Here is a 13,008-nt window from a genome sequence, read left to right on the forward strand (position 1 = left end):
GCTCCCGGTTAGGGAATCCCACACAAACACCCACTTTGAGTTGTCATCTACGACTTGCCATCTTTCAAAATCTTCCCCACCATCACTTCATATATTGGAGAAAATCGTTGAGGAACCACCCAACTCCAGATCATCAGAGGTTATTAAAATTAAAAATTCTAAAAAGAAAAACCAAATCACCTGTAACTAATATATATATATATATATTAGTTACATATATATATATATATATATATATACATACACACAACTACAGATATGTGTGTTAGATATAACGCGATTAGGAAGCAATGACAGGCATTGCATAAATTTAATCGTAGACCTACAAATGAATATCTGAATTTGTATCGTAGAGCTAGAGTGTTATGTCGGCCTGTTTTAATAGACACTAGGAGAAAGTCATGTTGCCACGTCTACTGTGTGGAGAAAGCTTCATGTCATTTGCAGATCTACAAACAGTCTAGCCTTGGCCTTATTCATGAAAGAGAACTCCTTAAGTCATCTGCAGTTGGAACTAACCTGGCTGATTGTTTTCGTTAGTTGTCCCTAACTTCATCATATGCTAACGAATTTCAAAGATATAAGATTCGAATGGAAATATTAAAATTAAAAATTGGTGATTCAGTCCGCAAATTAAATGCTCTCCTTACATTCCGTGAGTTGCATTAAAAAACTCACATGACACCTCACCTAGACCTGATAACATTTGTCTAAGTATCCTCTCAATTTGGCACGTAATGAACTATTGTGTATATGTAATGGTTTGTTCTCCACACAAGTCTTTCCCCCATTTGGTTGGAAGCCATTGTTGTACTCGTACTGAAACCTGGTAGAGATAAAGCGTGCTTCTCAGATTACCGAGCTATCTCCTTGACAAGTGTTTTGTGCAAAGTAACATTGAGAGTGGTGAACCGAAGGCTTACATGGTATTTAAAGAAGCACACTCTGATATTTCCAGAATAGTATGGTTTCCACCATGGATGATCTTCCATTGATCACCTGCATCACTGAAAACACTGCTATCCAAAATGCTTTCCTATTCCACCAGCAACTCGTCACCATTTTCTTTAACATCAGTAGGGTGTACAACACAGCCTGGCGACGAGGTATTCTAAACACCCTTAAAGAATATGGAGTCATGGGCAATATGCTTGCCTTTATTAGGGGTTTCCTAAATGACTGCACATTCCGTGTTTGTAGTGGAGATTCTATGACGAGTAGCATCACCTTGGAGAATGGAGTGCCAAAGGCAAGTGTATTAAGTGTCATCTTGTTTACTATAGTCATCAGCAGTATTACTAAATGTGTGCAACCACCTGTTTCATCTTCTCTATTTTTTTATGAAAATTATTTCCAGTTACTCTAATAATTGTTACTTTTGTCAAATAATATTTTTCTTGGAAATTCCCCTTATTCTACCTGCCTTATGGTATAATAATTTTTCTAAAATACCATTCCACTTCATTTCCCTAATTGTTGCCACTTAGTAATTGATTTGGTTTGCCCTAATTAATTTCTTAGCAGATCATTACATGTTAAATCTTAAGTAATTATGTTAGTCTGAATATAATTTATATATAAAAATACATATTTATCAAGAATTTTTTTGTATTTTAAGATTTTTGTATGATTTAGTATATAATTGGTTTTTCTTTCAGTTATGTCTCAAGAAGAATGGGTTGAAAAGAGAAGAGAAGAAAGAGATACTGAATTTGCACCTCCATCTATTTATGAATTGAAAGCAACATCTTCAAAAAGAAGTCAGTCTGGTCTTTATTTTAGTTCTAAAAAATTATTCACTAAAACTTCAAAAAATGAATCAGCAAGTACTTCTGCAAAGGGTGAAACATTTTTAAATACAACTAAATTGCAGATTATAAAAAATGAAGTACCTGAAACTTTTGGTAGTTCCAGTACAAGTAATTACAATGAAGAACTAGAAGATAAAAAGGTTGAAAGTCACAAACGTGCTGAAGTTCCTCCTCCTTTAACAATGGAATACTATGGTGGGGATATTTATAATAAAAAAAAATTTAGGAAAATTAATACATCATCAAAAGATATGGAAGATTCAATTACAGAAGGTTTAAAATACTTGCAAAAAGAAACTGAAATAAAAGAAAAGAAACGTGATAAAGGACTTCTAGATGTAATTTAATGTATATGTGACATGCACTGTAAAAATGTTGTGTTTCAAGTTTTATTAATATTAAATTAAAGATTTTTGACAGCTGACTCGATTAACATAATTTTTTTTTAATTATTTTTCTTTTTCAGTTTTACCCTCTCCCTTGTATTTCACAAAACATTAGGATTTTCACCTACCTTTTTAAGTTTGAGCCATTCTTTTCATATCCTTTAGTTTTCCCTCTTCATCTTCCCTCCACATATATTTATTTTCCATTTGTAGTCTGCACCTTTCTGATTTGTATTCTTATCATATTCACACCCGATGATTCTTACTACTTGAGTTCTCTGTTTGTCTCAAGAACCAAGATTATTAAGATAATAATTTTAAAATGTGTCTCTCTAACACATGTTATCTGTGTCAGTTATTTTATTTATGTGCATGGTTAACTGATTAACATTTAACTCCATATTTCAATATAGTATAAAATACACAGATCTGTAAATCAGCTTCTTGATATTAACACATTGGTTACCAAGATAAAAAAACACTTATTTAATAACAGGAAGTTGCTGTTATCTCTACTCCATTGTTATTCTGTTTACATTAACATCATTTGTTACACAAAAATCCTAGTTATTCATAACTGTTGACCTCTTAAAAAGATTTTTCTTATTAGACAACATTTTGGTACTCATAACATTCAGTTTCTACATTTCTCTTTTACATTAAGGACTATTTTACTTTTACTGTTTATCACAGAAATCGTGCGATGTAACCATTTTTTTGTAGTTGTAAATAAACAATTTACAGTTCAGTTGACATGATTATTAATCTATTGTAATTTAATCTAATTGGTTATAGGCAGGACAATAAGCTTAACTCAACTGGAGATGCAGCTTTCAACTCTGTTAGTTGTTATCTCTTTCAACTACCCTTCCCTTTCATTACCCTTAACCCTCCTTTCCTAGAAAAGTACCTTAGAATGTGGCTTATAGATTTGTGGTCCTGTGCAGGACCTTCCAATATCACACAGTGCAGTTGCTTCTTTATTGGAACTTGCTGTATTGGTAACTCAACCTGATAGACAGTCTGCTGACTCTGTTACATTTTTATCCCTATTTTCTATTTTATTTTTATTATTATAATTATTTTATTTATGAAATATAAAATCTAAAATTTTTTATTATAAAATATAAATATTTTAATTTTATCATTATTATTATTTTTATTTTCTGTACATCCCAGGGGTTGTGCAGAAAATAGCATAATAGTGGTTGAAATATTCATCCGTGAAATTAAATCTGTTATTATTTGTAAAATCTTATCATTCAGTATATTTATTACTTTCTAGGTTATTTAAACTAAAATATCTTGTTCCCATTATTTTTATTTTAATGAATTTAATATTATTTTGTTAATTTGATACAGACTACAGACTATTGTTTCTTTAAAGTAGTTAATTATATTAATTTTATAAAATAAAATTCATTTCCTAAGATCTTGTGTTGCTCATTTCAAAACTTCTTCATACTCCTTTACAAGGGAGAAGTATTTAAAACTCAAGATATCATTATGTCTTGTATGTTAATTTTAAGTTCACTTTTCATCCAACCCTATAAATGTTGTCTAATAAAGAGAGATCTGGAAACTTTGGTGATCAATTAATAGGTCCAATGCAAGCAGTGCATTTTCTAAAAAAATTTTCAATTAAAAATTCTGTTACGTAATGAGTGGAATGTGGAGGAGCCCTTAGTGTTGAAAATGCATATCCATTCATTCTGACATTGGAACATTTTTCAGTTGAGAAAAAACCTTTTAATAACATTCACTGAAAATTGATACTCATAGTAGCATGTGGATTCTCTTCTAAGTATATAAAAAGTTTAGATATTGTTAATACCAATATGGTTAAAGTATATTCATGAAAGTAGTTCTCATGAAAGTATGCAGTGGTTCACATTAATGAATCCACGAAATTGCACTCGCCTAGCATAATCTCTTAGCTGATGGTGCTACATTTTCTGCACATATGGATGTAATCTATGAAAACATATTGTTTGTTTTACATGAACATTTTGTAATATTAAGTTGCCTAGATATTTTTTGCAAACTTGTGAGACTATGTTTAACTGTCTGAAGATATTTTCAACTTCATCTTCATGTTTCAGCCCATACTGAGATGAAATATTAATTCTAAGAAGAGTACCATTCTCATGCATATTGTAAAAAATCTTACTAAATACTTTACTGTATAGATCTAGGTATTTAGGATATTTATGTCAATGTTCTGCACCAAAGCTTTAGTATTTCCATTAAAAAATCCTTACACATAAGTCATATCTGCATATTTGGTATGAGGGAATAAGTTAGGTATTATTAAAACAATTGTAACAAACTGCAGTTTTCATAAATAAAAATTGAATTTAAATTCTGAATGTAAATAAACATAATTCAAAATAAAATTATTATAGCTGCATATTGAATTCGTTAATAAAAAATCATGATTTAAACAGCTAAGTGTCTATGCACATATTATTTTAAGAACAACAATAATCACATTCAAATTAAGTTTCAATTCATTTATTAAGTAATGCCAACTAGCTGGTTAAAGTAATAAAATTCAATTGAAAATATTTTATAAAATAAGGTGCATTAAGGGGCTGTATTAAGGTACATTCTGACTTTAATCTATTAGTTTTATCCTATTTCTGCTTTTGATTGAAGTTAAGAGAAACTACTTACTTTATAAAGAGATATTCTATATATATATATATATACATACGAGGGAAAGTCAATTATTATCCGCAATGTAGTTATAAATTTTATTGCAATACAAATAGGAAACTTACATGTACATCATTTTTCAACATAGTCCCCTTGCATTTCAATGCACTTGGTTCATCATTGCACAAGCTTCCTGATGCCCTCATAAAAGAAGGTTTTTGGTTGAGCTGCGAGCCAGGAATGCACCGCTTCTTTCATTGTTTCGTCCGAGGTAAATCAACTTAATGCCTTAGTGGACCAAACAAGTGATAGTCGGAAGGGGGAAGATCAGGACTACATGGAAGATGAGCCAGTACTTCAAAGTTGAGTTTCTGGAGTGTTTTCAGCAGTGTGGATGAGCATTGTAATGCAACAACACAACGCCTTTCAACAGCAGTCCTCAGCGTTTGCTTCGAATTGCAGGCTTCAGCTTGGCAGTAGGCATCTCACTCTAACACACACTGTTTATTATTATGTCCCTTTCCTCATAATGTTCCAGTACTGGGCCTTGTGAGTTCCAAAAAACTGTAAGCATCAGTTTTCTTGTGGATGGTTGGGTCTTGAACTTTTTTTGCGGGGCGAATTTGGATGTTTCCATTCCATACTCTGTCATTTACCCTCCAGCTCGTAATGATGGATCCATGTTTCATCACCAATGATGATTCTGTCTAAGAAGATGTCCCGTTCGTTACCATAGCGATCTAAATGTTTTTGGCAGATGTCCAAGCGCGTTTGTTTATGCAACTGTGCGAGTTGTTTTGGGAACCATCTTGCACAGACTTTATGAGACCCAAGTCTGTTGTGGATGATTTCGTAGGCAGAACCGTGCCTAATTTGCAGACGATGTGCCACTTCATCAGTAGTTACTCGTCTGTCTAAGAAAACCATGTCACGTGCACGCTCAATGTTTTCCTCATTTGTGGCGGTAAACGGTCGTCCGGCTCCTTCATCGTGCGACCATTTTTGAATTTTTCAATCCATTCATAGACACTCCGTTGCGGCAACACACTGTACCGAAAGTCTTCGATGAATTTCAGCCCGTGATACACCTTCCGACCACAAAAAACGGATCACTGAACGTTGCTCTTCTTTAGTGCAAACAGGAATCGGAGCAGCTGTGGTTAACGGCAGTACAGCGATAATGGAACTAACCTAGCAGCACCAAACCTGCACAGACATAAAAACAATTAAACCACTCACACGTCATCTACGCAACATGACTGTACTACCAACATAAACAAAAATATAACTAAATTCTGGATAATAATTGACTTACCCTCGTAGTAAATATCGTTTATAGTGACCAAAAACTTGTCTCTTGGTTGGTTTGGAATACTGTTGATACATAAATACTGAATGTATATTGTTTTTAATTACATCGGTTGTAATGACATGTCGGTTAATTACTTATTTTTTCTACTACAATGCAACATTTTATCGCATATAATGACGGACGGAAGTGACTCGCCAATAACGTAGTTATCTACATTGTAACTACAGAAATATTGTGACGGTTAAAATGAGTCACCTTTTCCTTTTTACCTGCATATGTACTGTAGTTCTTATTCTTATCATTTTCCTGTAAACTGAAGTAACCACATTCAGTTGTTATTAATATTTTTGTGTGAGCGTATCATCTCGTGCGGGTACAGTATTTTATTTTACGTATCCTGTGTAATCCATTTAATAGTGATTTAATTATGACTGCGACAAACATTCACGACAGAGGAAAAGGCGCACATTATCTGGCAGTTAGTAAATGGTGAAACTAATGACATTTCCCAAGAATTAGGCGTAGGTCGTTCGACAATACCGGTGATATGGAAGAACCCATCCCAACCCTGTAGGGGAAGACACTCGCCTAGTGACGTTCCGTCGCCAAACACCCCCCCCCCCGTTCCATGACCTGACGGGAGTCGTCAATCGCCGTCTGACTTTTTACATCTCATAGTAATAAGCCTGGCCTCGTTGGGATGCCACCGATGTAAATGCCTCGGTAGATTTAATAACTCAGCTTATTGCCTTCGCTGTAGGCATCGTCCGGACATCTTGAATGTCCTGCACCGTATCCCTCTGAACTAGCTAACCGAGCTCGCGGAAGCGCGAACCCCGCGCCCAGTTCTACTTATTATGAGCCAATTACGTGAATATCTCGAAATTCGAGGCAAGATAAACACAACATACCACCACCAAATATGTTGATCGCAACAACGAAATTTAGTCTTAGTTCCCTTATGAAATTCAACTTTACGCTTAAATAAACCCCTGACTTAGGTTAAATTATGGGCTCCGGTCTGGTCCACTAGGGAGAGGCGGACAAACCTCCTACTCCCACTCAGCTCCATCACAGGTTTCTCCGCTGACTGTAAGAAATTGCTTTAGACATGCAGGATTTTTACCACAGGCTGGCGAAGTTACTGATGTCGCATCTTTAGCGGAATTGGGCAATAGTCTGCAGAATCAATCGTTGCCAAATGCATTGTTTTAAGATTAGCAAGAGGTTGACAAAGATTTAGAAACTCATTAAACTGTAACAGATGATAATTAGTGGCTTCAGTATTAGCAGAAATAGACGGGGACGTAGGTAATGACAACGAAGGTAACGCTAGTGACAACGATGAAGACATCAACCCGCCAAATCTTCCAGAAGTTATAGCGGGGATGAAAACCGTTTGTCGGTTTCACAGTTTACATAAATTGCTAATGAAGAAACAAAGAATGTTTGTTTTGATTTAGAAAAGAACTTTCAAAAACTGTACTACAACACGAAATGTTTGAAACAAAGCAAAATAACTGACTTTTTGCTTTTTACAATTTTCTCTATCTTCTTTTACTCTAGCGTATTTGTGTTTATTATTGCATATATATTTTTTTTTTTAATGTTATCTTATTACGAAAATAAGTTATTATTTTACTGTATTACAATACCCGTGTAGATGGCATATTAAAGTAGTACAAATAAGTTACCTAAACATCGGTTATTGTGACTATCGGTTACAATGACTTAAAATCGTTGGTTTTTTGGAAGTCAGTATAAACGATATTTACTGTGTATGTTTTTCTCTGAGAATTAAATTATCTATAAAATTTGTCACAAAGTTTTATTTGTTAATTAGCAATTAATGAAGTTATTTTATGGCAAACTAAAAAATAATGTTTTTGATTTTTTTAGTTTTAAGTAACTTTTTTAAAGAATATTGCATACAGTTCTGGGAGCCATGTTTTTTTAAAATAAAATTCCGTTCATATAATACAAGATAAAAACACCAGTTCTTTACCACAATTAGTTGTAAAGAAATTTTAGTACTGAATTAGATTACCTACTGAGCAAAAATCCTGATTTTTGCTCAAAGATGTCACCCTGGTGAAATCTTTCAGCAGCCACAACTTGAGAACAAAACACTTCTGTTGCTTTTTTTAAAGATTTGTTTCTTATTTTTGATTCTAGAATCACCTCCCAAAACAGTATCTACTACTGGGGGAACACTCTCTGTATATTCTGTTTGTCATTGTAGAGAATGTATTTATATTTGTATAAATTTTTTTTTCTTATGCCTTATTATTTAACCAATTCTTTTTCTTTATTTTTTTGGCCAACCATTGTATAGGTGCAAATCACAAATACATAGAAATTATACCCTAAATGAAGAGAAAAAAAAATCAAATACATATTTTGAGCAACGTTTTAAATTTATATTACTTTTTTCTTTTTTTTTAACCTCCAGGACCATCGTTAAGTATTTGCTTGAGAGGATGAGATGAACAATTTGTAATGTGTGTGAAAATACCAGCCTGAAAATTTATGTTTATATAACTCAAAAATTGTGCTAACAATTTTTGAGTTATATAAACTCTATTACTCTACTGTATACTCTATTACTGTGTTCTTACCTTGACATCAGCTGATGTCAAGGTAAGAACACAGTGTCAGTCACTACTTATGACTTCAAGAATGACTAAAAACATTACTACATCTGTTTTGAAAGTATTGCACTTATTAAATTGGTTAGTTTGCTATTTAAAACATTTGTAGTTGTACAAGTGACTCAGTCATTTTTGTGATCAAATGCTGTGCCCTTTCTCTTGCTTTTAGAATCATCTTCAGTGACTTTCCACAAAAGTGAATTAAAATGTGACAATATATGCATGTGTGTGTGTGTGAAAATTAATCTGAATGCAGGCATTTGTTTGTTTATTTCCATGTTATGAGTACACTGCTTGAACACACCCAAGTTGTCTGTGTAATGTGAGATTATTTTTCTTTGTTTATTTACCAATTTTAATGTTATAAATAGTGTTTTGTTAAGGTTTATTTAATTTTTATTAAAAAATCATATGTTTGTATTTTTTGTTCTGTGTATATACTACAAGAAAATTGTTTCTCTTTCTATACCCAACAGTATGACACAAGGAAAAACAGATCCTGAGTATGGTATTGGACTAAGGACAGTGAATACTGTTTTAAAATAATTTAAAGAAACAGGTTCCTTTTCACTTCAAAGGAAAGGGAATTATGGCTGTAAAAGTAAAACTACACTACAGGATTTGTTATGAGTGAGAAAAATTAACTTGATCCTACATTATCTGCTGTTGACTTAAATTTAGAATCAGCCAGAGGAACAGAATTACATGAGACAACTGTTAGATCCTGAGTGTTGCAGCGGGACAGAAATCTCATTGGCTAGCTGAAAGGCAGATTTTAACTCCAGCAATGTGCATAAAAAGGCTCCTGTGGGCCAAAGCACTTGCTAAGTGGCCCAAAGAAGACTGGAAAAATGTTATATCTTCCGATGAGTTATAATCAATTAAACATCCCCAGAGAAAAATGTTTTAAAATTGTTTCACATTTGAAAGACCTCCTTGTTCATTACTTTCAGTAGTTGGTATATTGAAAAGTGATGGATTTATCAGGATTCTGAAGGAAGGGTTGTGACACAACTTCAAAAAAAATTTCCACATGGCAATGAAGAGTTCCAACAAGATTTGGTGTCTTCCCATACTGACAAAAAAAGTCTTCAAAGAACAAAACATTAGGTGCTCCCATGGCCACGCAACTCCAAAGACTTAAATCTAATTGAAAATCTTTGTGGAATAGTAAAAAAATGACTCTCAAAAATGAATTGTATGACAAGAATTGACCTTATTAAAGCAAAAATATTGGTATGGTTTCATGATGAAAAAATAAACAAAAAATATATAGTACATTTGTTAAATTGATGTGAAATAATGTATGTGAAGTGATTAAGGAGGACATATCAATTAGATATTTACAAATTGTACAGGTAAGTTTTTTTTCTAAATAAGGTTACTTTTTATTAAATAACATCTGTGTTTGGATTAATTTGCATGATACTGTATATAAATTATATATACATATATTAATATTGAATTTAAAAGTTTGGTATTTCATTACAAATTAATAGTTCTGAATAATTTTCACCAACAGTATGGACACAAACATTGAGATTATAATTTACCACAATTAAGGTATGGCGGCAAACTTGGAGGGGGTTGTCAAACTAGAAAGTAAGAAATAGAATTAAAATCAAACAAATTTTTCTGAATTTTAATGGATGAAAACAACAGGTAATATTTCTTTCCAACAAAAAATTCGGTATTAGCATAATCACCCTTGAGAATAATTTCTAAAGGTGCATAATTTAGAAATATGTTATATATTTTTCATTATTTCAATTTTTTAAAGTTAAAAAAGTGCGCTTCTTCAGATTTAATAAAACAGCTGATTTTTTTAAAAGGATTCTTAAGAAGGCATTGAACGGAGGCCTGGGTTTTAAAACAGCTGTTTGGGTAATTGCATTGGACGTGTTCAGTTGTGATAATAATTTTTTATGTAAATAACCGTAAGAATTGTAATTTCTTGTTTCTTACCTGTCCAGTTAACATTTTTTTATATTATATTATCTTTGAATAACATATTAATGTTTCTTACAGTTGTTTTTGTGTGCTATTAACACCACGAATAAACTTGAATTCGTCTTGGAAACGTGAAAGTTATTTTCTCATATTTTCACTTAAAATTGTCGTTAATATTTTGATAGTTGTATTTTAATAGTTGTTATTGTTCCAGTTATTTTGTATTATTTAACGTGCAATTATCGTAAAAAATAAAAAGTATCATATAGCAAGCTAACGCGTTTGAAATCTGTAAGTTTTCATTTTTACCACATTCTGCTTCATTATTTGTGTTTTTAGTGCGTTATCTTTATTATTTTAGCCTTGTTCTTTATACGGTTGGAACAGATTTTATTGTGCTTGCTTCATATCAAGTACTGTCTTAATCTTTCTAATTAAGAGTTAAAAATAATTTTGTTTCTGTTGTATGATCCGGGCTCATAATATTTAAATCATTTTATTTATTATTTTTTTCTTTACTTTTATATTTTAATTTTGTTTAGCATCGGTGAACTGGATTTTGAGATTTTTCATCCAATTTGTTGTTTGTGACCCATGCATGGTCGAGCATATCAAGCCCAGAGTTGTCTAATTTACATGAATTAATTGAAAGGTTAGTTTAATAAAGATTTACTTATGCAGTTAATCTTAAAACATGGCCCCTTGGTGTTTGCCTCATATTGTGCAATATACATAAATAGGCCAACAACTCTAAACTGGTTGATTTATTTTCGTTTTTTTAAGTTCAACATTTTATGATTTTTAGAATTAATTTATGTTGTTCCCATGAAATAAAGGTGGTATAATTTTTAGTTTAATTAATTTGAAAGGTGTTGTCCATTGTGGGTTGGTTTGCCATCTGTATTTTCCAGTCATTGAAACCAACCATTTCTAATTTTAAAAATGAGGGATCAAATGAATGGGGAGGCAAACTTTCCTATAGATTCTTATGTATTGGACAACTACTCAATTTATCACTACACTTACATTTTTTTTTTCATTAACAAACATATATTATTGTAAGAGTTTCCTGGTTGCTAAATTTAATTCTCTCTAATGTACAAGTCGGTACTTTATCTTTAGGAAAGTTGTAAAGTTGAAGTTTTTGAATTAATTACATTATTATTGAATGAAGGTTTTTAATTTATAGTTACACTTTATAAATTACATTTATAAATATTTTTATAATTTATGTCAGGAGTACAAATAGTGGTATTGTTGCAATAAGTACCTAATTTTTTAAAAGAATTAAATATATGTGATGAAAATTTTCTGTTAATAAGTTGTATGTAATAATATATTTTACCTCAGGTAACAGTGGTAGTCTTAGGAATTATTAGGATCGTTGGTTAATATGCAGTTTGTAGCATAATATTGTATCACATAACACATGTAATATAATTTAAAATCTCCTATATTGTGGAAAGATAGTTTATATTTTGTATTGATTCAAGACAGAAAGTGGTATATTAAGTGTTTGTATTATATAAAAGCAATCAGTTTTTTATGCCTGCTTTATATACAAAGCCTTTGATATGTAAGAAGATCTATTAAAATTTATTTTCTCTGAGAGTAATTATGTTCACAATCTTCATGGTGAACAGAATGAAGTAATAATTTAGAGGGCTGAATATGACACGAATGTGAATGAGTAGCTAATGTTGATAGCTATCAGTATCATCTGGTGTGATATATTGTCTATTTTTGATAAAAAAACGATTCATTTACTTTCAGTGAGAGGAACTTGTGTTGTGATAGTTATGGCATCTAGCAAACTGATTTCTTTTGCTCAATATATCAAGCAAGCAAAGTGGTACCACATTTTGATTAAAGCAAGTTTATTCATGTAATTTTGATGACCATTAATACTAACGTGTAACTGTTTGATCATATATCATCTAAGCATTAAATTAGTTATAGCAAATTCAAATAATTGCATCTTTCCTCCAAGTTGAGAATCTAATAACTCAAAAGGGCTGAGATATATACACTAAATTTTTTTAGATTTATGCTCTACATGTATTGGAATAAATAAGCCACAAACCAGAAGGATTTCCAGAAGAATTTTTCATATGGAAAATTTATATTTTTCTTAATATAACATTTAACTTGAAAAATACATTTTTTAAAACGATTTCTGTATTTAGCAGCTACTTTCTAAAAAGGGTAAAAAAGTGGGAAGTTTTCATGAAATAATTTTT

General features: G+C 31.7%; 2 protein-coding genes across 8 annotated transcripts in view; both read left to right on the forward strand.

Annotated features, from left to right (window-relative positions):
- Positions 1 to 2,235, forward strand: part of LOC142327277 (coiled-coil domain-containing protein 174) — a 296,126-nt gene extending 293,891 nt beyond the window's left edge. Inside the window, exon 7 of the mRNA XM_075370175.1 lies at positions 1,659 to 2,235. Within this exon, the coding sequence (XP_075226290.1) occupies positions 1,659 to 2,158 (500 nt within the window). The 3' untranslated portion in view covers positions 2,159 to 2,235. The remainder of the gene's footprint in view (positions 1 to 1,658) is intronic.
- Positions 2,236 to 10,680: 8,445 nt separating this feature from the next.
- Positions 10,681 to 13,008, forward strand: part of obe (activating signal cointegrator 1 complex subunit obelus) — a 116,238-nt gene continuing 113,910 nt past the window's right edge. For 3 of the 7 annotated variants that reach the window (XM_075370367.1, XM_075370361.1, XM_075370368.1), the window contains exon 1: positions 10,693 to 11,059. The gene's annotated coding sequence lies outside the window, so the exon portion shown is untranslated. Of the gene's footprint in view, positions 11,060 to 11,311; positions 11,421 to 13,008 lie in introns of those variants that run through there. The other 4 variants (XM_075370362.1, XM_075370366.1, XM_075370365.1 and 1 more) reach the window with 4 other exon arrangements.

This window comes from Lycorma delicatula, chromosome 7, assembly GCF_047948215.1.
Source record: "Lycorma delicatula isolate Av1 chromosome 7, ASM4794821v1, whole genome shotgun sequence".
NCBI lineage: Eukaryota > Metazoa > Arthropoda > Insecta > Hemiptera > Fulgoridae > Lycorma > Lycorma delicatula.